At 42.6% G+C, this 26,440-nt stretch overlaps 2 protein-coding genes across 6 annotated transcripts in view; both read right to left on the bottom strand.

Annotated features, from left to right (window-relative positions):
* LOC147136570 (FERM, ARHGEF and pleckstrin domain-containing protein 1) overlaps positions 1-21,772 on the bottom strand; it is a 50,692-nt gene extending 28,920 nt beyond the window's left edge. For 3 of the 5 annotated variants that reach the window (XM_086051463.1, XM_086051467.1, XM_086051466.1), the window contains exons 1-2: positions 21,464-21,772; positions 18,743-18,949 (exon numbers count right to left, since the gene is read on the bottom strand). In XM_086051463.1, coding sequence (XP_085907589.1) covers positions 18,743-18,922 — 180 coding nt within the window. In that variant the 5' untranslated portion in view covers positions 18,923-18,949; positions 21,464-21,772. Of the gene's footprint in view, positions 1-18,742; positions 18,950-19,042; positions 19,094-21,463 lie in introns of all 5 variants that reach the window. The other 2 variants (XM_086051465.1, XM_086051464.1) reach the window with 2 other exon arrangements.
* Positions 21,773-22,616: 844 nt separating this feature from the next.
* c14h3orf38 (chromosome 14 C3orf38 homolog) lies at positions 22,617-26,188 on the bottom strand. The gene is made up of 4 exons (XM_086051629.1): positions 25,747-26,188; positions 25,399-25,574; positions 24,544-24,788; positions 22,617-23,308 (listed from the first exon to the last, which is right to left on the bottom strand). Exons 1-4 carry the CDS (start codon positions 25,871-25,873, stop codon positions 22,942-22,944), a joined length of 915 nt encoding a protein of 304 aa, XP_085907755.1. The 5' UTR covers positions 25,874-26,188; the 3' UTR covers positions 22,617-22,941.
* Positions 26,189-26,440: the final 252 nt, after the last annotated feature.

Raw genomic sequence — 26,440 nt, 5'->3', positions numbered from 1 at the left:
AAAATTTGAAGGTGGTCCCCAGGTTACAACGATAAAGACATCCGACATTTCGTTGTTACAATGTTAAGAACATTCTGTATTTGCAGTTCATGTTCAAAATAAGTTTGCTAATAAGGTGTTCTGAAAAGGTACTTTGAACACATAGCCTAAGCATGTGTATGTAAGTTTTTTTTTTTAAGTTATTTTTTAAACCGTACGTTTCCTTAATTGCTATTAACATCTATTAAAGTGTGTCATGAACTATCTGCAATACGAAAATTCAGCGCCCCCGTGTGACAACAGTTGAGAACCAATGATTTAAGATACGAAAAAAAGTTTGTCAATGCCTTCATAATGCCCGTCATTTATACGCAGATTTTTGCTCGTCGCAGGCCCTAACCTATTCCCCGAGAATAGCGGGGGTCCGTCCACTGTACTGCAATGTTGCCCAAGTTAGCTTCCACATTCTTATTTGGTGAAGGGTGGGGAGGGTTTAGGGGGTGTCAGGGCTCATTAGGTTTTGACATAAGGGTGCCTTTTCTGTTTACATGTGTATCACCACTTGAAATCATGTTCGCACCACTACACTGACCTCCACATGCCCCCTCCCCCATTGACAGAGGATGTCTAAACAAAGATGACAGCAATGTCTGCACACACATGCCCATTTAGGTTCACACTGCAGGGCAAACAACAAGAAAAAAAAAAACCTCACCCAACCCCCCCCCTCAAACTTGAGTAAGCTCCTTCTAGCAAATATCCACCATGAAAGGTCAGGTATATCATACTGTATTTCCTGATGTGTTTCCCCCCCCTTCAAGAGATGTGTTGGTATGGTCCAGTTCACCCATGATGTGCCAGCCTTGGCAGGGCTTACGCTCCCCCCCCCCCCCCCCCCCCGCAATACTACAAGGATGTGTGTGTGGCAGAGGTACTGCCAATGCCCGTGGGCTTCAGGGGGAACAAAGAGAAGCTTGTCACGGGGCACTAGAGGAATAAATGGTGGCATTTGAGCCAGCTGCTAAGCCATTGTTGGACAAAGTGGCTGGGATTGAAAAACAAACAAACACTTTTTTTTTTTTTCAAGAATATGTTCTATGCAAGCCCACTAGTTGAAACAAGGCATTCTGATAAATATTGCGTTTGTGGAATAAGAGTTAATCCACCCGTTTTTAGCCATCTCAGGGGGCGGCCATTTTGTCACTTCTGTCGACTGAAAATGACATCACACTCCCTCAGGGCTCAGATAACGACCAATCACGGCTCACCTGTTTTCTGAAGCTGAGCTATGATTGGTTGTTATCCGAGCCCTGAGGGAGTGTGATGTCATTTTCAGTCGACAGAAGTGACAAAATGGCCGCCCCCAGAGATAGCTAAAAACGGGTGGATTTTGTTGCTTAACTCATATTCCATATTGGTAATATGTTTGGGTTGACTTCCGCCTTAAATTTTTTGCTACCAAGCATTTGGTGGCCTCTCGGGCGTGGTTCTAACTGATGGAGTAACACAGCGTCCGTCGCATAGTGGGAGGCTTAGACCTGTGAGGAGCATCATAAGAGCCTGAAGGTTATAATGACAGTGATTTAAAAGGCAAGGACGTGCATTGGCGCGGATGCGGCCGAGTAAGATGATTGCCAAGAACACCGATCGCCTTCCGGTTGGACGCAGCGTCGCCACCAGTGCCGCGCGCGAATCTCGATGCGATTGAACTTTAGAAGCGAACCGCGGCGTTTGCGCTCTCGGGGATTGGGCTCGGATTACAGAAGTGCTTCCAGTCGCGGGAGGATTCATTCCCACACTGTAGTGCTTTTATGGAAAACATATGTGAATACTACGCTAACTTCCCGGCCCCATTTCCCATGGGTTCAGCGGTAGCCCACTTATTTACCGTATCGTATAAGAGGCATCCCTGCACAGCGTGGCGTGGACTGGATGAATGGATGTGCGGGCCTAGGTACTCACACTGTAAGGGAGGGGTAGGGCAGAGAGGTCAGCGGCAGTGAGAGCTCATTGGGATTCAGGTCATGCGCGGCCGAGGTTTCCGGGGGTGGCTCGACCACAAGCTGCGAGCTGACAGGCGGAGAATGAAGGGTGCAAACCTGCTGATAATCGCAGCACGTATGGATGCACTGTGTCACACATACGCTTGTGGCGTGTGCTCTCCACATCAATAGCTTTACAGCTCTCACCCTACTAGGAAAGCAAAAAGCGGGCCAACGGGAGCGCATCCAAATGAGGACATTGCTTGGAAAAAAAAAAACCTTTGGGTTTTCCTCTAGCCGAGCCGCATACGAAAGATATTTAGGAAATAGCGGCGACTGGGTTGCCGCGGCTGTCAAGAATCATCCCGTCACGCGAGTCATGCCTTAAGGTCCCGAGAGGACAACCGTGAAAATAAAAGTCCCAGGGATTCCATAGGGGGATTTCGCCAACATCCTCAACCAGCACTACCAGCTTCCTAAGATCCTTAAACTGCTACAAAAATATTGATTTTGCTTGAAAAATAATAATTAAGTGAGCATCTTTGTGCAGGGACCTCCCGCTGTTGGCGAGAACGTCATAGATCAGGGAGATCTAACAGTTGTGGGTGTGAATATTTACTGACTGAGTGGCTGCTCGAGCAGAAAGGAAAAGAGAGGCTCTTTGGAGTGTTCACACAAAAAAAAAAAAAAAAAAAAAGTTTCGGTATCATCTCAAACGTGCACTGACGTGAGACGCCACTAAATGTTTTCATGGCCGAGGTTAAATGCGCCTAACCCATTTGAGTAAGTGGGAGGGCAGAAGGAGGTTTTAAGGCAGCTGGAACAACCAAAACGATTGGCCTCTCTCTTTCACCCGCCTGAATCCTTTTCAGAATGCGGCGAATTCTGCACCCCCTGATGCTTGGTCACCGCAACCGTCCCTGCAAGGGATTAACATCACTCTCAGGGTGGATGCTTCACTTCACATTTGGCAACAGTAAATAAAGGCAAGCTGGGAATGAAATGTGTTAAATACACACGTGGCATTTGCGGGGTTTCCCAAATTAAGATCAACAACGCACAGACAATTCAGAGCAAATGGGTAAGACTCCTAAAACTGATGGGTTAAAAGAAACCCAAATTGGGTGAAATAGCTAACCCAACACTGGATCAAAAAGGGACTTAGCCCATGTTGAGTTATTTATGCCCAGTGCTAGGGGCTGTGCAATTAATCCAAATTCAATTACAATTATTACACTCCACGATTTACAAAATGGGCATAACCGTAAAAAATGATTATTAATATGCATTTCTATCCAACACACTATGTTTGCTTACACACAAGGAAATCACACTTGAAATTATACATTTGCACCTTTTTTATTTTACCATAACTCATCTTATACATTTTGTTTGGTCCGAAAGGAACTTACATAATTATAGTGTTTCAAAGAAATGTATTTGTATTTTATGTTTAACCATTTCCTTGTTTTGTACCAAGAAATAAATGATCGTTTGAATAATCGTGATTTCAATTATTACCCAAATTATCGTGATTCATATATTTTTTTTTTTTCATAATTGAGCAGCCCTGCCCAGTGCACTGGGGTGAACTACCAGTACTGATGGATTTAAGATAAATCAATTAATTAATTATTAATTAATTAATGATTTTTTGTTTTTTGTGTGTGAATACTGTAGTCTCTACATTTCTATTGAAAGAAGGACAATATGCAAAGGCTATGAGAACTCCTTTGAATTGCATTATTCTGCTCATTACAACATTGGAATCAAAACAGGAGTTCAGAACATTCAGAGACATTATCCCCTCCGCTCAAATGTCATTCAAAGGATAATCGTTAATTTTCCCCATAGTCAATCAAGGAAATGTATTGAAATGACCATGCCGAAATGAAACCTTTGATTAAAAATCATTCTGGAAATAAAACAGATTTGACGAGACCCGTGACCGAAGCTGAAGTTGGGAATACAGATGAAAAAAAAGAAGTGTGAAAGTAAGTAACTAAATCAGCGGGCTAATCACAAAATTAATTGAGTGGAAAGGAGCGACAAGCCCCTCAAGGTCACGACAAGGAGGAGCCATGAAAGTTTTCACCACAAGCCACACGCTCACTCAAGTGTTTCCCCTCAAAAACCTGCCTGACCTTCAAACACATTTGAGACAAATAAAAAGTAACAAAAATAACATCAATAAACGTGTTGCTGATGAAAAAAAAAAAAAAAAAAAAAAAAAGACAGCACGTATGCTAACCTCGGTGAGATCCTGCACTCTGCTAAGTGTAAATTCAAGTGTGAAAAGGTTCATTTTGAGTTACGGAATGAATACAAGCCTGCTTAGCACGGTTCCACACCATCAGCTGCTTTAGTACAAACTGTCTATGTCCATCTGCTTCAACGCGGGGATGGATGGGCCTATAGGAACTCGAGGAATGGATTGTCTACTGCTCCTTGGCCTTGCTGCATGTTCCTGCTTTTAACCTTAATCTCCACCAGTAATAAATAATGACAGCGGCACATGCTGCTCTCCAGGAGAGGCCAATCAATTGGCCTCCTCGAGATTAGCCTTAAACGATTTAAGGCTTGCACAGTGGCAAATCCAGAGGCTCCGCGCCCTGTGATGCACACTCAGTTACTGTAATGCCGAGTGCTTGCGAGTTGACACACTGAACTCGATCACAAATGTGGCACACACATGGAAAGAAGCGTCTGTAACTCCTTCCAGCATATTTCGGTATCTGGAAAAAAAGACATTTGGGATTGAATGTAACCGTTTGGTTGAAACTGGGATTAACTCTCACTCAGAGGCCAAACATCAATAAGATCCTATGCAACATTTTAATCTGTTCAGGATTAGCCTCTATCAGTTTACCATCAGGGGTTTGTTATGCTAGAGGTTTGTTCTGTTACTATGGCATTTTGCAGTGTTTGTTAGCATTAAGCTAAACACGTTGTCATGAGGCAAAGCTAGCTCGTGTGGTTGTTTAAAACACATGATGTGCAATTCTCTTGTTTTATGTTTTGTTTGACAGTAAACTTGATCGGAGAGTGGCAATAAACGGCTTGAAACCTCTTTATCAAACAATAGTTCACTACCTGCCAATCAGCTGCTGGTTGTGAAGTGAGTTGAGATCATTTCACTTCCATATGATATGATACCTTTCTATTAACTGCCCCTCAAATTCCCATTACTGCCATTGAAAGTTTCCAATTTGTAATCTTTCCAAAACTCACCATGTTAACTATGCTAACCAATACGCCGCATCGCTGCCCGGATCCAAATAAATGTGATTTTAGTTGCTCACACATTACTCAAACCCAATAAGGAACTGCCAAAGTACGTCAAATCTTAATATGAAACAATGTGCAGCCTTATGGCAGCCTTGTTGCCTGGCAACAGTGTTGGCTAGGTGTAGACAGGGAATGACAATGTGTGGAGAGCACATGGAGGGCCAACAGAAGCACTTATCATCTGTAAATCATAAACTTTTGGACAATGGGTTTTGCCACATCTGCTGAGTGAAATCAGACATGGGGAAACTGACTATTGGGATATTTCTTCGGACTAAATCACGACCGACACGAAGAGTGCTTGTTGGTAAAAGACCTGCGTTGAGGAAAATATGGGCTGAGGCCACCCCGTGCTGACAGAATAAGTCTCATTTTCCACAGAAGTGACAAGCCTTCACATTGCACCGCGGTCGACGGGAAATTGTGCACCGACGCAGGACGGCAAAAGTGAGGCCGGCAGCTGTTGCTCCATATCTGCAGGCCGCCACTTCCTGGAAGGATTTAGGACCTGGTGACGACAACATTTCTCCGAGTGAAACGGCAAGACAGCAGCCGTAACCATGGCAACGTTGAAAGAATTGTGGCTCCTAATAAATGAGGGGGAACAAATTCGAACTCATTTGGAGGAGCAGGAAATGTGCTTAAATTTACCTAATATTCGTCTGAGTAAAATGCCTCCGTTGTGTTATTCTTGGGCGTTGGGTGCAATTTGTGTCCCTGCGTGACATAATGATGCAATTACTGTGACCACATGCGTGGATTTTGTGGGATAAAGTACAAAGGATGCTAAGACCACATCCTATTTTGAGTATTCTCAGGCACATCCAAAATCACTGGCTCAGAGGTTAAGCCGACTAGCCGGGCTGTGATAGCGCTACAAGCACGCACACCAGACGCAATGGACGCATGCTTGGCCATGTTGAGGTTTAGGCTTACTCTCAGGAAGAAACAATCCTCCTGACTAATTCAGCAACATATCAACAATAGATGAAGCAGGGCCGTGAGTGCCTCTGCTTGTAAGAGCTCTGAAGAAGTGCAACTTGAAGTGTTTTGCTTTGGACGCAAATGGATTTTAGTCTCGTGAAGCTGGATCACTTTTAAACCAGGTCTCCTAGGTAACGCAAGAGTATGCGGCATGGTTGCCCCGTGGATCATTTGTCCTGGCAGTGATACAAACTTATTTACGGAGTAAACTAGCGGCTAAAGCGTGAGGCAGCTACTCATCCGGTCGCTTAGCTAATATGTTTCATGTGGGAACTTGGTATACCCCGAGCAGGAAAATCAAAAAAGGAATACATGATATTTTTTTAATAGTTGTCTACGAGCCACCAGTTGAGAAGGTTGGCTATATTTCACGCCAAAACATGACAGCAGGCCACTTTTAACACTTACAAAGCTTAAAGGAGAAGTCAACACAAACATTTTTTTCAAGAATATGTTCTATGCAAGCCCACTAGTTGAAACAAGGCATTCTGATAAATATTGCGTTTGTGGAATAAGAGTTAATCCACTCGTTTTTAGCTATCTCTGGGGGCGGCCATTTTGTCACTTCTGTCGACTGAAAATGACATCATAACTGCGCAGGCCTCAGGTAACGACCAACCACAGCCGTGAGAATTGGTCGTTACCTGAGGCCTGCGCAGTTGTGATGTCATTTTCAGTCGACAGAAGTGACAAAATGGCCGCCCCCTGAGATGGCTAAAAACGGGTGGATTTTACTTCTTAACTCATATTCCACAAACGCAATATTAATCAGAATGCCGTGTTTCGACTAGTGGGCCTGCTGGGAACATATTCTTAAAAAATATGTTTGGGTTTGATCTTTAAATTTCTTCAAAGGGGGGAGTCAAATTTATCGGTAAGGGATTGAGAAGCAGAATCGGAATCGCTAAATTCTCATCAATTCCCATCACTACTGATGAAGCCACACCATTTAAAGGGCATACAACAAACACATACTGCAGTGTGTGTGTCCGTCTGTCTTTCCATCTGGTTTGATTGCTATTTTATCATCTTTATCGAGAAAAGAGAATCGCTCACTGAATGTTTTGAATTTCGTGGGTTTATGCAGCGTTTTGCTGAGCAAAATTATGTTGCACAGGAGCGTTAGCATCAAAGCTCAAGGTAGCTGACGTCGCAATTTTCTTCTTGGGGCACTCAATTAAGCTTTAATTGCTTCAAAATACAATTAATCAACTCCATACATTCAACCAATTATCTGAATATTATGCCAATCCCCAGTAGAATCGCATATAAGTGGCATTGTACACATTGCACAATGTATCAGGGTGGATTGCTTCAAGGGGAAACTTAATACAGTGTAAAAAGTCTGCTCTTAAATAACCACTGACCATCATTATCCGTCCCCACGGAGCCATACAGGTGCACTGAGCATCCATAACAGTCAAAGCAGTCCTGTAAATAATTCATAGCTAAATGACTGCTTCCTCTGTGCCCTGACTTGCATTAGCCACACCTGCAAGAGACCCAGGAAAAAAGGCTGGAGCAAAAGTTTCTGCCTTCACAACTACTATAATGGTCAACATTTATTAAGATAACTAATTACACAAAGTGTTTATTATTCCAGTACAGATATGTACAGCGGTTTATCATTACAATCATTTGTGCAAGTGGACTTTCAATATTTTAATATTAAATATTTTATCAATAACCACCACTTCATGAAACATACCGGTAATGCCAGGGTCATACAGTATGGTTATAGTATCAAACAGAGGCTGCAATTTAAATAATTAAAAAAAAAAAAAAAAAAAAAACCAAAAAAAAACAACGACTCTGCTTCATTTCGGTCGGTCGGCTTTATTTTTCATATACAGTTACAATATGTATATATAATTTATTTATCCATCTAGATAAGTTCAGTGCTTAGGAAGCGCAGTGCCCGTTTACATCTCATTGTTGGATGAAACATGAACATTTGAAGTGATAAACAGATTTGTTTGCATTTTTATTTGACATTTTGTAATACATTGATATATTGAAAAAATAAACACATGTTAAAATTGTAATTGCAATATCTCGTTGGGGGAAAATCTCAATTACATTATTTTCTAAGCTATTATTGCAGCTCTACACGAATTCTCCAGAAAGTTTCCAGCGTGAATGCAAAAAAATAAAACCCTAAACAACAACGCGGTCTTCTTAATTGCAGGCACATGGCTCACATTAAATTGTGCAATGTGCAGTATAATCACCACACTTATGTTGCAGTCATTTCAGTGTGGTTTAACTAATCAAATGCATGTGGCATACTGTCGCTAGCTTCTACGTTCGGGACCACACTCTGTCTGCAGTAAGGTCAGCTAAACTTTGGATTTTAATCAAATGGCCACTAAATGACTCGTAAAATTACAAATCCATGTCGACAAACTACGTACAGCGGGAAGACTACACTCACTGGCCACAATTTGGCTTTACATCTACACAATCTGATCAGCTGCTTGCCCCCCAAAAATATCTTCGGTAAATTACACATTTTTTTCATACAACTACTTCTGAATAAGGTGTTGGTTAGTGAGCAGAGGTGCGTAAATGAAACAAGCAGCTCGACTGCTTTAAAAAGAGTGACAGACAAGACACTCCCCCAGGACAAATCCACTAAGATCTATTAAGGATCATTGCCTGGATGCCCCCCGATGACCGTGCTTTGATTCTTTGAGCTGGACTTCCTCGCGCCCAGAAAGCGCTTCAACGGTTTGACGAGGGAAGCTTAAAGAATGGCAAAGGGGGTTTGATTGACAAAAAAAGAAGAAAAAAAAAAAAAAAAAGTAAAGAGTAGAGAGAACCTGAGCTTAGCTGCACTTTTGCTGCAGGCCACAAGAATCCACTGCTTGGCTATTCTCTGAGGTGCATTACACAACAGTTCGCACTTTAATTCCACAGCTGCAGCTACCGGTTTTCTTTATTCGTCACACTGGGGGGGGGGGGGGGGGGGAAGATCGCTATTGTGAGTGGACGCCTTTCCGCCTTGAAATGATCTTCATCCACCTGCCCACTCACATGTAGCCTTCATTTTCTCAAGGGAGCCCTGGATTCAATTACAGCTAAGTCCATGGCAGGACCCAAGTGTCCAGGTAAAGAAATGAAAGAATTTGTGATATATGTCAATAAAATACATTTGGGAATTACTGCTCACTGACAGCATTTCAGTTTGGATTACTGCTTAAAGAAACAATGTGTCATCATCATACTTGGATGACCTTAAAATAACAGCTTCGGTGGATGGTGCGCTGGCTTGTACGGAGGAAAAGGTGCAACTCGTGTCAATGTCATGGCAACCCAGGATCACGTGCGGTTGCGGTTGTTGGCTCAGCCAGAACGCCGGTCATCTTTCGTGTGCTTTGCCGCACACAAAAATGACCCCCCATAAGGTGTAAAATACTATGGCACCTTGACCAAGCTTGCAACTCAAGTTACTTGTATATCAAGCAATTTTCCCCATTAACATTAATCGAAATCTCATTAGCAGGGGGGGGAGTTCGTCATTCCGGGGTAGAAGTTGGCAAACTTACTTAATCTGTTGCTATGACGGTGTGAGAGGCCAACAGCAAATTAACGTCAGACACCGTCGCGATGGGCTTTGCTGAATGACTGCTTAGCAGTTTTAATTTGATGCTAATTAGCTAGCTAAATATTCCCATACATGCACAAACACGTTGGGTGTCCCTCTCGAAGGCAGCGTACTTTCACAAGACGCAGTATTGTGTACTGCAAACATACTGTACATACAGTACGTCACATATACTGAGACGTGAGTGTTGCTATTCAAACATTCCTCTGTGCCAACACGCGCGGCAATACGCTATGATCCGCTCTGGTTTGACTCTAAAAATTCCGATGTATTTTAAGGCCAATTTGCGTCTCAATTCGAGTCATCCGATTCGTGCATAGCAAAAGTCCTTGCTGTTGCTTTAAGCAAGCAGTAAACATAATGTGAGTCGAAAAAAGTAATGGGATTTCATGAGACAAGGACAAGGTGCAGTCAATGCTCCCAGGTACAACAGGCACTAAAAGCTCTGGATAATCTTGCGCTGTTCAGTTCAGACGTGTTAATTATCGACCTGAATCTCAATGAGGAATTCATAATTTATTAAAGGGGGCCGTGCGGCGGCTCACACCCGATCCCAGGAGGCTTTTACCCTTTATGCGAGAGCCAGGACAAGATCACACAGACAACACGGGGCCGGGAGGAGCCGGCCACACCCGTCAAATGCGACCCCGCTGCTCCCGAGTCTAACGGCAGGTCGTTCCGCCGTTGAGGAGCTTCATGAATGGATCAGAGAGATTCCTCAAAGGGGAAGAAGGTTCAATGGAATAATGCATGAACGGGATGGAAATGTCATGGCATCCACTTGGGTGCATCTGCCACAATGGAGATCACAGGTTTCTTGGTAAACATAAGCCCGCAGAGTCAACTGGATCATGAGGATGTTCCGCAAAAGGTACATCCATGCATGGTTACCATAGGAACAACATGAGGGATTTATAATACTTGGCAGACAGCCCCCACAGCGTGCAGAGTATACAAAACAAACGCTCTATAGAAATATTTCATTAGTGCCAGGGTGCTCTTTAAATCCTCGGCTATACCAAGGAGGTTTTTTCACACCACTTTACACAATGTTGCAAACCATTTTGAATGTTTAGCACATTGCTGGGAATATTGGTGGAGTAGTTTAATTTTTGTGATGCACTTTATAAAACCAAAACAAACCAGCATATTGTCACTGTGTGAATAAAGAGAGGCGATGTAACAATGCTGAAGGGCTCATATTATTAATAATCTGTGAAAAACGAGTTTTACTAATTGAGCTAAAATCACAAGTTTCCTCTTTTTCTCTTATCTCATAATATGCGTGTACTTCACGCATGTACAGCAACACACTGCCCATAAGAGGCCAATGCGTGCACATCAGGAACAGCCGATATTTATTCGTATTTATTTTATTTTTTCATTGCTATTATTTGAGTACATTCTTATTTTACTTTTGTACTCATTTAGGCTCTTGTTCTTTCAAGCTATAATTAAAGATTCATTTTCACGAATTCAAGCAATTTCTATTGTCGATTGGACTCCTACTGATGGTTGACAATTTGAAAGTTGTTCGGTTGAATTCTCAAATCATTTAAGATGCCCAGAACCATGAGAGTACTAGCGCCTCAAGTTATTCAAAATCAATACCTTAATAATCAGTAACATTAGTTGCAATTCGTGTCTATATCGGGTGATGCATTCATGTGTTAATTAAATGAGCTGCTCCACAATCACCCCTCCCCTCCTTTGAGTGTTAGAATCACGCATCATCATTTATCTCCATGCCCCCCATAAAGATTAAATATCGTTCCCAACATTCCAAGCATCTTAGTATTCTCATCAGCCATCACTTTATTCCCACACTTGCTCATCTTCCGTGGCTCCTGCCCTCTGCGACAAAATTACATTGCCAGCATATGAGGGAGGAGGAGATAAGATACCCTTGCACGACTCACCCCCCCCTCCCACACCCGCTCCCCTTAGTGCAAAATGTCAATTTTCAGCTATGAGAAAAAGGCAAGCATGAGTTCATAGATCATGTGAGTAAAGGGCAGACAAACAGCTGGCGCGAGGATGACGCAAGACTTCCTTCAATGAATGTGGAATCACTGGGGAAATGCATGCCAAGCCCACACACGACGAGGTCATCCAACAATAACAAAAAAAAAAGAAAAAAAAAAAAGTAATTTTAACTACTGTGTTTTTTTAGGCCACTCCTTCTCTAAAAGGATATGTTCATAATAATAAACCTCTGAGAGGGTGTCCTTTGTCTATGCTGTATTGTGGATATGTGTGTGTCTGTTTTTTTTTTTTTACACTTTTACCCAAAACAAAAAAAGTGTGAGGTGCATTTGTAAGGTGGCTTTTATTTATTCACTCTTAGGGCTGTATGGCGCTATTGAATATTTTTAGAATTGATTATTTGAGTAACCAGAGCAAAATAGATATTGAGTTGTGAACTCAGGCTAGCAGCTAGCGGTTAACTGGCTTACCCAACCGTTAGCCAGATTGCATCTTTGAGTACCTGGGTTTTAGTTGTGACCATGCAGCTAGTGTAAGAATGTGCTTATTATTAAGCGTATATTTTGTAACCATTTGGTAAATAAAGCAATTGAAAGCGCAGCGGCGGATGTGTCTATCCATGACCACCTCTGGGGCATCAAGCTAGCAGTCGTAGGCTGTAGTAAATTAATGTTGCTAATGATGTTTATATTCACTTTTTTTTTTTTTTTTTAACTACAGCTTACTTAAAATTCCTACTCGGCTAGACTTTGGAGATTCCACTGCAATGGATAATAGCTTTACAGAACAATCTCTCAAGCTAATGCGCAAGCCATCATCTATAAACAGCTGCCATTGTGACACATTATACAGTACAAGGTGCAGATTCAGAAGAACATGATAGCACTTCACTCGCACGTTCCAGGGGACATAGACGCAGCCATGGCAGCTGACAGCAGCGCCTTCGATAAAAGTGACACCAGAGAGGAGACCCGGAGACCGACTGTTATGGAATATGTTTTCCGTAATTGTTGTGCGGCCGAGTATCCCCGCGCTAACACAAGAGGCTCTGCGTGGAACCCCCATCACCCCAGCACACATCCCTCAACCTCCCCCTCACCACTACTACTTGCATATCAGCGGAAGACTGTCTCCACTGACGCTCCTCACCCACCCCTGTTGTCGCCATGGCAACCCACACGCAGGCCGCCTGATTCTGTGTAACCTTTCAAAGATTCAGCTTGCACTTAATTGTGATGTACTGTATCTTCACAGGGGGACTCTAGAGCCATTCGAGGAATGTTACTGGCTGCGTTAAAAAAAAAAAAAAAAAAAAAAAAAAAAGACAACAGATTAAAAGCAGCGAGAAGCTATCCTGCTGGGAAAAGAACAGGAGCAAGAAACATCTATTTTAAGATTCCCCAAAGTGCGAACAAATAATAAAATATGTTTAGTGAATAGATGTGGAAACGATGCCTAGATAGCGGCAATTCCCAGCATTATTGCCGCATCAAAATACCGTCGACGTCTCCCTTATGGGGTTGCAATCATTTTGTTGGTTGACAGCGAGGGTGTAATAAAAGGAGGGCATTTATCGACACACTTTCACCGTTCCTTCATTTGCATTCCTCATTAAGGGCAAGGCCCACTCAGCTGGTTGGAACGAAGTTTATCACCATCTCCTTAGATTTAAACGGGACTTGTAGTTTCATTCATCCCTGCAGCCTGACTCAATCAACCTGAAACCGACCATCTGCATTCAGGTACTGAAAAAATAAAATAAAAATAGCATTAATAGTGGATGACTCACATGAGAGAACGGGGAGGAAACACTAATGGCTTTTGAAAACTCTATAACATGGTACAAAAGGGAATTTGCTTCATGGCAGCTTCCCATTGCTCTTCAAAAAATTCCACCAGCCAATGAAATTCTCTTACAGCCAATGAAAACTTGTTAAAAAAAGAAAATCTTCTCCCAAATCATGCCCACTGTGACTAAATCACTGTGCCATTTCTACGCCCTGAGCAATGTAAGCGAGGAGAAGCAGACTGCATCCACCACCATGGCGGCCGGGTTTAAAAGGATTTAGGGCGCCGCTCCATGACAAGAAAAAGAAACATTCACCCCCACCCCCAAATCTGAGCTCTGCCGCTCCTCCAAGTCAAGATGTCGTATTAAAAAATACACCACGTGAAACATGAGCTACTGAGAACCTTTGGTAGTCTCCTAAAATAATAAAGCAATTTGTAAGAGGGAGGTACTCCTGTTGAGAATAAAAGTGGAGTTCCAGAATTGAAAACTATTTAGGGGTATATATATATTGAATAGCTATGTATCAAACATGTTTATCCGTTCACACATTTTTTATTATCTTCATTAGGATCAGGTGTGAGCTGAAACCTGTCCTAGCAACTATGGGGGGGAAGCAGGATTCACCCTGCACTAGTTGCCAGCCAACCGCTGGACACACACTGTATATCATTTAGGCAAATGACAGGCAATTTAAGTTTTCCTAACATTAATCCGTACTCTTAACTTTGCTGTAACATCTTTAAGCATGTTTATTGAACAATGTTTCAGGTTTGCGTAATGGTGATTAAAAAAAAAAAAAAAAAAAATCATTATTACAATACATTTTTGACAGTATACATCTCCGTTAAAAAAATTGTAACAAAAGGTTCAGGGAGTTTTCCACAGTAAATTAAATGTTAAACATTCACATATCTTTGTTTTGATTTCCACAGTTTGAAATTGATTTATTATCAGCCAGCAGAGTTTTAAAAGAGCCAAATATCGGTGCCGATAATCGGCCCGGCCGATAATCGGTCCATCCCTAGTAAAGATCATTTGAGATACGAGTTAATGTCGAGGCACCACTGTTTTGCAACTATCTTCAAGTGAGGGGAGGAGCTTCATTCAATCAGGCCATAGCCTTGTCTAATTTTTTTTTTTTTAAGTGCTTTGCCGCAATCTTCTACGCAACTTAAAACCTTTTTGGGATGGAGCGTCAATTCTCACTATGGGTTCACTATGTGGAATTTTCAGGCTCTGCTCCACAGTTGGCAACTGCCATCCAATACACTCGGCTCAGTCGGTCAAGGGACAAGCACACTGAGGAGCGAGTTGAAAGAAGCCCTTCATGATGTAGTCAAGTCCTCGTTGCCATTCAACTGCTAACAAGGCGCGCTGCAACTGCGCTAATTGGGTCCCATCGCAGTGAATGGGTTGACAGTACGGTGGCTTGATAAGCACTCTTGAGAGTCCGACTGAAATCCATATGGGTGCTTTCTTTACAGTCCTCTGCTGGCCTGGGTGGTCTCTGAACAATTCTATGCTGCAAGCATGCTTGTGGGGATGGGAATTTGGTGGATCTCTTCCAGCTTTAGATGCAGAATGACGAAACCGGCGATGAAGTGCAGATCTTCGACGATAGATGGAATACGTTCATACGGAGCTGCCGATCCGTCCGCATTCGATTCAAGGCAGCGGCTGCAAAGGCCGACTACATCCTGGGCCGGTGACCGGTCAAGAGCCACTGCGAACGAGTATGGGGATTTAATCCCACACGATCTGAATAAAAATCCGATATGAGAATCATTACACCCTTAATGCTAAACTCTGTAACTGATAGGACTCAAGAGGTTGATCAAAAATCCCGTAGCATACGTCACACCATATACAGTATATTTATTATGCTCCCCACAGGGCAATAGAATCTTCCGGGGGTTTTTTTTCTCCCCAAGCCCCTACAGAGAGATTACAGTATTATAGGCTATAATGATGGATTATCCTCTGATAACATCAACAGCACACAAACAAAGACAGCAAAGAGGGGTGGGGCGTTCAACATCTTCAATGAAAAAGTGGCGAGATTAAAGCACAGCAATGGACACAGCCCAACGTCAACGTATGGTGGATTTCAGGCTAAGCAATTACCGGTACTGTTGCTTTCAGTGGCAGAAACAAAAAAGTGACACATTGCAGAGCAATAATAAGACCGCGATGGCAGAAAATCAATTGACACAGTACATGGAAATACCAAGCGATGAAGGGTTACTTTACACACCAAAGCAAAGGTCAAGCACACGTTGGCTCATTTCAGGGAGTAGAGAAGTAGAACCTATTCTACGGATAGCAAATGTATCATTTTCCATGTTTGCGTGACTGATGTCAACGGCAGCCGAGGTCGCGACCTTTTCCCCCAAAATGCATTTTAGCATCCCATCCTCCATTTTATCACACTCCGCACTGGCAAGTTTGAAAACGCCTTGAGCAAACACTGATGAGTCTAAGTGGTTTGGTTTGAAGTCTGCACAAGCAAAAATAGTCCATTTCCATATTAGCAAAGGACTTTGAAGAACCAACAACAATTGTAATCAGTAGCGCCGGACTATGACCAAATGTAAACACACTCGAATCATCGGCAAATTTTACATCCTCACAGATAGCATCCCTGTTTATGTCTGAAATCAGCTGCGTGCATTACTCACATTTAGGGAAAACTATGTTTTTTTGGGCAACCTGTGAAGCTTTATCCTCATCCAGACCTGATTAATAAATTCTTCCATGGCTCACCTACTCCACTGTCATTCACGTCTGTGTGGCCAAACCACATTACCATCTCAACATACGAGTGTTCCCAGTCAGCAGGCTATAAGTAGGCCACATTATGGTATGTGACCCCCCCCCCCCCCCCCCCCCCCCAACATGACAAGATGGCCCCTTTTGTTTCTCAACCATCTGATACCTTGCCCACTCAGCTGGAAACCTGCCTCTTTGAACTGCTGGGAAAAAAAAAAAAAAAAAAAAAAAAAAAAAAAAAAAAAAAGAACTGCAGACTTTTTGGTATCATTACAGTGGAGGAGGTTATACATTCAGTCACCCGGATTATAAAGTCATGTGAGCAGGCCTGGCACCTCTCGATTACTCGATTAAAAATACCATTAATAATTAACAAAGTATGTTGTCGAGCAGCGCTTTTCAAAGTCTGGGGTGCGCCACTACTGGGGGCGCCGGAGGCCCAGCATCTTGAGAACAATAAAGAAAAAAAGGATGTCTAATTCTTACTGAGGCGACTTCAGATATTGATTATTACTTTCTACAGTAAAAAAGGACAGAGAGTTTTAGGTGAGAAGCAAACTCCTCAAAATAGGCTGTAGGATAAAAAAAAAAAAAAGTTTTTTAATCAGACTCCCTGATCGACAAGGAAAAGATCGGAGGAAGTCTGCAGGTCATGACAGTAAAGTTAAGAGAATGTGTTTGTCTTGATTGTGAAGACGCCTCCGGGCAAAACAAGATTGGGACGAATTAATTTTTTAGGACGTAATGTGTGTTCAATTGACTGAATAAAGCTTCCATTTGCTCCTGCAGCTCTGTGACAAAAGATGTATTCAGGTCAGCGGAAAGCTACACCACAATGGTTCATGCGCTACTCCGCATTTGGAGACAAATGCGACAAGTGCTGGAAGTGAATTTACAATGTGTGGGGAATGAAAACATTGGCAGACAAGAAGAGGAAGCGCATTAGTCATCTTAATGTACAATTCGATTAAGGTTTTTTTTTCTTTTTTAGCCTTAAAGCGGAAGTCAACGCAAACATATTTTTTTCAAGAATATGTTTTATGCAAGCCCACTTAGTTGAAACAGGGCATTCTGTTTGTGGAATAAGTGTTAATCCACTCGTTTTCAGCCATCTCTGGGGGCGGCCATTTTGTCTTCTGTCGACTGAAAATGACATCACAACTGCTCACAACGACCAATCACGGCTCAGATTCAGAGAACAGGTAGGCTGTGATTGGTCGTCGTAAGCAGTTGTGATGTCATTTTCAGTCGACAGAAGACAAAATGGCCGCCCCCTGAGAAGGCTAAAAACGAGTGCATTTTGCTGCTTAATCTATATTCCACAAACGCAAAATTTATCAGAATGCTATGTTTCAACTAGTGGGCCTGCTGGGGACATATTCTTGATACTTTTCTATAATGAGAAGAATAACAAGGTGTGCTCAAGTTCCAGGTAAAACTTCTCCACTTTTCTTCTGTGTCTATATAAATGAAAGGTTCCCAGTTATCTGGGAAACACAGATTTGACATTATGGACTGTAAATTGAGTCTTTCCGAACCCAATCCCTGGTGTGGAGATGATGCCGAATAAAAAAAATGATTGCTATGTGAGAATCTTGCGACAATCATAATGAAAATGCAAATTTTATGTACGGACAGCATACGGCACAGTCAGCTGAAGGAAACGTTCAAGCATTTGCCTCCGGTCACAGCCCGAGCCTACGATGCACACTTTGCTTCTACTAATCTCACACCTAAAAGATCCGGTCGCTGACGACCGATGTCATTTTGCATACTGCGATCCATGGCTCATTTATTCAAATCGTATCGGAAAAGCGCAATGACACAATTCTGAACTTTTTTTTTTTTAAATAATAAAATGAATAATGATAATTATTATTAATAATAAATGTAGCTCATACCTACCCAGCTCTGATTAGGAACACATTCATCTTGGGTCACACACACATCACAAAACTGTCAATCAGCATCTTCATTTAAAAGCCGCGCATTGTGGTTCGGCTCGCATCACTCACATTGTAGAAGCATTTACTTTCCCCAAACGCTCTCCTTTATGTTTTCTTATGCAACTGTCAATCCCCAGCTAATCAACATCAACATGAACAACATGATTTTCCACAAGAGTGCGTGAGCAAATCCTCCTCCACCCGCATGCCAACTAGATGCGGCGCTTGAATATGTAGGAGGTAGTCAGCAGAAGCCGTTTGAGACAATTTAATGGACGAACCATGACGTGTACGCGGTAATAATATCCCTCCAGCTTCATTAATGAATTGAAAACATTAACATCCCGCAGTTGCCATGCCAACCAGACCCTCCAGACCACCGAAAACGGAAAATGTTTTGGAAACTCACCGAGACATCAAAGAGCTCCTCTGTGTCATCCAGCATATGGACCCTGATGGTGACATGCCTCCCGGCGGGCATGGACGGGGGTCTGTGCGCCGGGTCTAGCGTACTGATGCCGAGAGTCTCCGGGGCCCCGAGACGGTGCCCTGCTCTCGACGTCACAGGCTCCGGGTCGGGATCTGCCATGTCGCCCTGCGCCGATCACTGCCCACCCTGCACAGACGTCAACAACGGCATCAGGGGGTGGCGTCGGTATGCGATATGAGCCACGTAACCCCCCCCCCCCCCTCCCGCCCCTTTGCTCACATTCACGCGGTAATGACAAGAGCTGGATTCACACGGACTGCTAATGGTCGCCTGTGGGACAAGTGATTAGGGGAAAGTAATGTTAAAGCATGTTCCTGATTTCAAGGCGCAAATCAGACTGTGGTCAATTTGATTTGACTTTGAAATCGCAAGGCGGCAGTGCCCAGATCTGCGAGAGATAAAAACAATATTGATTTGGGAGGTTTGACATAAAATATAGTTGGTGTCAAGGGGTAATGCAGCAAATACAGCAGATGAGAAAATCAGAAAGACACATTCCAACGAGTATCTTTAAATTTCATATCAAAATCAAAGTTTAGGAGTGTGGAGTCAGTATTTGTCTCCTTTGAACAGGTTAGTTGAGGACAATCCCCTTGTTATGTTTTTAAAAAAAAAAATTTTTAATACTTGTTCGCAATGCCCACAAAGCCCCTATGGCTGGAGTCATGCTGCCTTGCTTGATTCTCTCCTGAGTGCGCATTCCATCCGTCTGATGTCATCCTGAGACCTCGCCGGGTAGCGCATCTGGCTCCCGCACCCACGAGCGTGGGCAGCCGCTCAACCGCCGCAGAGGTGCGCGACCGTTGCCAAACGTTTAGCGCCCAAAGTGGATCATGCAATTCAACAGAGTGCATCAAGAAAACAGGCCAAGGACTGAGCGGAGGCAAAACACCAAATGTTGATTTGAGACATGACCGTGGTAATGGAACAAATTCAACTTGTAAGTCAAAGCACCACTGTATATACAGTGCTTTCCTTTTTTTTTTTTTTTTACATGGTAAGAATGTTTACATTTGATTTGGCAGAATACAGCTTTAAGATTTAGGAAAGGTTTGATTGAGCAGCAGTGCTGTGATTATTGAGTCTGTTGTAGACTTCTATTAATAAATTGTCTGATAAAATAAAATTCCTGACAAAGCAAGATTAAAAACGCTTGGCTTGAACCACTAACTTGCCCATGACAAATCTTATCAGGTGTCTATCTTATTCAAATTTGTGAGATTTGCCTTCAACTAAAACTCTTGAATGGACGATTTTGTGCTCTCTCTCTCTCTCTTTCTCTCTTTCTCTATCATGACACAGAGCTGGTGCATTCAACCATTTCACACCATTTATCCTGTTCGGGTCACGGGTGAACTGGAGTCCAACCTAGCTGATTTTGGCCAAGCGCCAGGGTGCACCCCGGAACTCATTGCCAGTTCAGGGTGTATTGTTGACAAACAACCATTTTCACTTAGATTCCCACCTATGGACACATTTGAATCTTCGCTTAACCTAACATCCATTCTCTATAGCGCCCGGATACACTTGCAAACAAACATTTCAGATAAACACTGGCGAAAGGGGAGGGTTGAGGAAGTGTGATACACTCACACGCACTCTCCCATGCTACCAAATGAATCACCTGGTCATGAGTCAAGGCCAATGACTTCCTCTGAATAGGTCACCATGCAGAGAGCTGAACAGTTTGTCATTGTACCTGGCACCTTGTCGCACGTTGTCATAAAGCAAAGGGGCCTTGCATGAAAAAGCCAGAGCCCGTGGAAGTGTTTTGCACAGATAATGACCCTGCCTTTGAACATGCTGGCTTGAAATTCCCCACTAATGTGTAACATGGAGTTGTTAAAAAAAAAAAAAAAAAAAAAAAAAAAAGGCAACTGGCTTATAGTCTCTCCTGGGCTGGAACAGTGGTTCTTCTGTGTGCAGGGGCAAAATACAAGGGCTCCTCAGTCAGGGTCAACACCGCACAGCTGGAATGCTTTAGTGACAGCTGGATGGCCACAGGCCCTTCTGTACCGACACAACCAGCTGTGCCAAAGCTGGAACCACAGCAGCATCTTTCACTCACACAGGGGTGTGGTTGGAGCGTGACAAATTCCCACTGGGATTATTTATTTATTTATTTTTTTTTTGCCAATTGGAAATCCATCATCAAGAGAGCAGCCAAGCAACACCAGCAGGATATCTATACAACCGAACCGGGCATGCAATTTAAAGCCTCTGCAGGGATTCAATGGAATTGAATGGCGGAATCCGATGGTCCGGTTTTGTAATGTAGGTTAATGGAGCCGACCGCTGCAAAAAGCAGCTGGTTTGCATGCATCATGTGCAACGCCAACTACGTTCACCTGGTCAGACGGTGCACATTAGATTACGGGTATAGACGTGCATTTCCGTGCACGTTACGGCGTCAAAAAAAAAAAAGCGAGACGGCCGCAACCTTCTGCGCAAATCCACTAAAGATGCATTGATGCAATAAACGACAAATATTCGTTTTTACAGTGAAGATTTTCCTCAACTGTCTCACCCGAAAACCACAGGATGACGGAACAACCACGTAAGACTTAACCTTAATCTCCTCAAACAAGTTGGATCACTTCCTTCAAGAGCACACGGGACTTGACGAGCTCGAAATCTTACCCGTACGTTTCCCCCCTTGGAAATGCCTCTTTTTTTTTAATTCCACACCTTTGGATCCCCCGGCTGAGTGGATTACATGGGCGTCCCGCGACGGGTCAAATTAAGGAACACAGTCACGCGGTCCAGGTGACTTTTTTAGGTGCTGCTCGGACCAGAGAAGAGACTTTCTGCAGTAGCCATGGCGGATGGCAGAGTGAGTGAGCGAGCCGGCGGTCGCAGGCGAGATTACAGCAAACCGAGCGGCCGATTCACTCCGTCTGTCTTCGGCGCAAGGAAGGAGGCGCAGCCGGGACGAGGGGACACATTGGAGGAGCTACACCACCATCTAACGGCCATTGTGGGAACAACACTTTAAAAACGAGAACGTCCGATACCGACAAACAGTTTTTGTGATGTAGAGAATGAGAAGAAAGTTCATTAAAAACGTTTTCAACTGCTAATATGACCTATAAACCGTACAACTAAATTGAAAATAAAAACGCACTCTTCACTGTGTTCCATGGAAATTATTTTCGACTCTTCTCCTGACTAATAGCTCTGAACATTGAACACTGAGTCCGATGTTCAACTCAACTCAATTTCTGGAGCACTTTGACAACTAGCGGCGGCTGGTCAATAGAGGGCGCTACATGGCACTGCCCAACCGTTCAGCTGTGTCACCTTGAATAAGGTGAAAATGAAATAACCTACCGGTAATAAAAAAGTTTCAAATGTATATACTGTATACACTTTTAGATAATATACAATCAATGCTTAGTACAATTATTTCAGTTATTTGTGTTGTCTCATTTTTTGATGCACTTCCAGTTTGGGGCGCACAAATCTTCACCCGTTTACCAGAGATGAGCACGTCACCCTTTTTGTTCCCCGTTCCCTCATCGGTCCGCGACCTGCTTAACCTTCCGTCATTGTCCCTCCGTCCTTATTCATAAAAATAATAGTCCTCCGACCCTCGTCCTTTTAAAGCGGCCGCGTCCTTACCTCTCCTTGCTAGGCTCAGTGCATTGATGAGAATTCAGATAAGATCCGGAAGAGTCCAGTCAGTGCCGCAAATGTCATGGAATCAAAAACTCCAGATAATAACGTTATTGTTAGTTGGTGACAGTATGACTCTGGAAAAGCTCATTTTAATTTTAGTTAAACTGTTCTGAAATCCAAATAATTAATATAGTTTATTTATTTGATATACAAAGTATTACACTATTTACAGGACAGTTGTCATAAAGGCACAGATCAACAAATCTTACACCCCAGTAAAAATAAAATCTAACCCCCCCATGCTTTACGTAACATAACTGCTATTCTTGTTCATCCGAACTACTCTCATGATACGAACACATTGGCATTATCCTAAGAAAGGAGATATGTCTCCAGCTCACTTTTTAAACCAAATAAATACAAGAGAGTTCTCAGTCAACTTCCTTGGTGTGTAAAATGTAATACAAAATATAATACAATAGAAACAGTCTTGAACAACGTCATAAAGTACAAAGCATCTGCAGTTCACTGGAGTTGTAAGTCAAGGTTGGCGCTGTCGTCTGTGCCCCAGCCAGAGCGTCCTGCCCTTGGATCTTCACGTTGACAAACTTGATCTTCCAGCTGTTATTCTCCAGCGGTGAGCGAATGAGTCCAAATATTTGCTCGAATACGCCAAGGCAGATCGCGTCTCTATGGATGGTCCCGGCAACGGCCACCAGAACCAGGCCGTGGGGGGAAGACAGCGCCTTGAGGCCATGCGGCTCCAAGTTGGGGCTAAAATGGAGATGCTCCTCCTTGGCCAAGGCCAGGAGACGACAGCTGACCAGTTCGGCACCCAGGAACTCCTCCAACTGTTCGTTGCCAGCTCTGAGGAAGACAAGTACAAATTTACAAAACCGTGCTTTGTGGTGTGTAAAAAGAATTCCACAGTTTGTGCATCATGGTTTTATGCTTTAATTCAATGTACATGCGCTAGGCCTTCTGGTGTCTGTGCCTTGGCCACCAGGAGGCAGTATAATACACACAAATGTACTACCTGTAGATTTGATGATGAAACAAAAAGAAGACCGTCATAACAAAAGCTGCAGTAAGATTACTGGTAGTCGTTTTTCGCAGAGGACAAAGAATATATGTCTTAATGAGTGTGTTGCTCCCATTTGTGGTTGAATATAAGATGTTAAAAGGTTTATAACTACCGCAATATTGATGCTAATTTCATTAACCCGTTTACAGCATTTGTTATTGTGTTAGCATTAAGCTAGCAGGGAAAGTTATTTGGTTTGGTTAAATGAAGAACATGCAATTTTTTTGTTTAATGTTTGGGTTTCATGCAAACCCCAACTGGGAGCAGCAATAAACAACTAATGAAATCACCTGACTATTTGCTGCTTGTTGTAAAGCTCGCATCTAGCGTTTGTGAATTAAATTTTTGCCCACCAATCAAAAAATAAATAAAATAAAAAATTTTAAAAAATCAGCTGAGCCACGGCTAGTATCTCCAAAAACTCGACTTGGATCTGTCGTATGTCGAGTTGACACTGTATATCAATCTCAATATCAATTTTCATATTGAAATGCCATTATTCTGTTCCAAAAAACACATTATTTTAATGGTAAAGAAAATTAGCACTGCATTGTAAAAAAAAACATAAATGAGAATGTGATTAATAAAATTGTACTGTAACAGTCCTGTGTTGGATGTGTGCCTTCTTGGGGACGGAATGACATCACGAGCTGGAGTTAAGTTTGTTTCTTAGGTGGGGTAGCCTTGATGTGACAGTCTTTGGTGGGACTTGTGGCCTACAGCAGCTCTTTGCGAGTGTTGCATTTGTGTGTTTGACCGTCATTCATTCAAAGCGCATCGGCGACTGGGGCCTGTCTCAATGAAACTCCTTCCCTCACTTCCTCATAGTTGCATGACTCCAGATTAGATTGCACAAAAGCAGCAAATAACAGAGGTTAGGTCCCCCTCCAAAATCTGCGAATACGTAAATTTGCAAAAGCCAAACTGTGAATACAAGGGGGTTACTTTGTATACGTCAGAACAAAAATGCATTAATTCTAGACTATGGCCAGTATATGTCAGACTTTAACGATGATACCTGGCAACAAGACGGAGTTTCACATCCGGCCAGAAATGCTGTGGTCCCCAGTCTTGAGGTTGCTGGCCCAGTGACGGGTTTTGACTGTTCAACAGCTGGAAGAACCAAGTGCAGAACTGCTGCCCCAGGACCAAAGCGTCGCAGCCCATGTCAGCCTTCACGTCTGTCGTCTCCACGGCTGTGTTTGGCGCTGGCCTCTGTCTGGTGTCATCCGCCGCTTTTGGAATGTGTTCTTCAGCCACTGCCTTAAAGAAATCACAATGAAAACAACAGAGTAAATGTTTTGTTTTCTGCATATGGCGAACCCCTGTAATCGCACAAGTTACATTCCAGACCCACTCACAACAGGTGAAAATCTATGGTATAGAGAGACCATTAATTAAAAAAAAAAAAAAAAAGTACCCCTCCCACATGCTCTAAACACATACAAAAATATTTAAATATACATTGTAAACACATTGTAAGCATATTTGAACATATAAATCATCACATTATTGTTTCTGGGCGTGAGCTGTGGCTGACAGTAGTTCCTGTGTCTCTCTGTATGTATTTTACTGTTTTCCAAGCATCTAGTAAATGGCTGAAAAGTGGTGTGGCTTACCTTTTCCCATAGGAAAGGGCATCACATTAGGTATTAAGTAAACTGTAAAATCCAATTTTCAAACATTTTTATCACCTAAAATATTTTCATTCAATCTTGCTGCTTGGGGTATTTCGACAAAAGTATGTCACTGACAGACATAACACATATCTCCTTAAAAGGGGTGACACTTAAGTGGATTTCGAGACAACTAATACGAAGAAAAAAAACAACAGCTTGTTTTGGTGCATCCAAATATTTCAAAATGTCCCTACCTCCGCAGTTGACCAAAGCTCCAGCGTCCTCTTCACCAACTGGTGTTTCTCACTACTGGGGGGCATCGCCACCCCCTCTTTGGCCAGGTACCTGAATATGATGTCACGGTGGACCTTCTTCCTTTTCAATAGCTCCTCTGCATTTTTAGTGAAGCAGAGGATTGTCTCTCTGGCCTCTTTATTTTTAAAACAAAATCAAACAAAACAAAAGAAGACAACGGACCATTACACTTCCCTTCAGTGCAAAAACATTCACAAGAACTGATGTTGACATTGTTTGTGCAATTACACAGGATGTGACACGCTCAGTAAACATTTCACTGACTTGCTATCACAGAGAAGACATACCTGTAACATCCTCCACCATAATCATCTTATTAGTAACAGTATCACTCAGTGAAAGTAGGTCCACTTTCGACATCAAATTCAATATTTTCAAACACCCAGAGCGCTCTGCTGCTGACAGAGGCAACATTTTATTTACCACAAAGTAAGCTAACAACCTTACAACATCCAGCACAGCCCAGTCCGACTCCAAATATATCCGGGCAAAACAAGAAGTGAAAATATTTTTCCGGGCTGAAATATCCCACCTGTAAATAAGCAATAAAATGCGTTCGTATTGAAAAAGGCGTGTTTTATTGGGATGAATACGGTGTTAAAGGTAGCAAAAAGAAAAATATTTCAAAACGATCCACCAAAAGGGGAAGTCCCTGATCGGAAGTCCTCGGCAGCAAACGCCACGCTGAGCCTTGACGTACGTAACCAACTTGATTGTTTTTATTTTGTACAATCGTCGTACATATTTATTTTAAATTATTATTTTATGTGCATGTCTTAGTGCGTGTCAGGTATGAATGCAGCAGCTAATCAGATTACTTCACAGAACTCCAGTTGAATTGAAATTCCACTGAATTATGAACTCCAAAGACACTTAGACACGGAATGAAAAATATATGTATAGAGTTAGAATACAATATAATAATTCAATACAATCATGTCCATCAAATAAATCATTTTTTTCGGAGTTGCACTTTTGGTT

This window comes from Filicampus tigris, chromosome 14, assembly GCF_054856515.1.
Source record: "Filicampus tigris isolate MCC_2025a chromosome 14, RoL_Ftig_1.0, whole genome shotgun sequence".
Classification (NCBI taxonomy): domain Eukaryota; kingdom Metazoa; phylum Chordata; class Actinopteri; order Syngnathiformes; family Syngnathidae; genus Filicampus; species Filicampus tigris.
This window is presented reverse-complemented; position numbering and strand designations above follow the sequence as displayed.

Bases quoted from the DNA above. Each gene is read 5' to 3' on its own strand.
- c14h3orf38 (XM_086051629.1), bottom strand. From the start codon at position 25,873: ATGTTGCCTCTGTCAGCAGCAGAGCGCTCTGGGTGTTTGAAAATATTG. The intron at 24,789-25,398 runs GTAGGGACATTT...GATTTCTTTAAG, and splicing joins AGCTTTGGTCAACTGCGGAG to GCAGTGGCTGAAGAACACAT. The intron at 23,309-24,543 runs GTATCATCGTTA...TGTCTTCCTCAG, and splicing joins AAACTCCGTCTTGTTGCCAG to AGCTGGCAACGAACAGTTGG.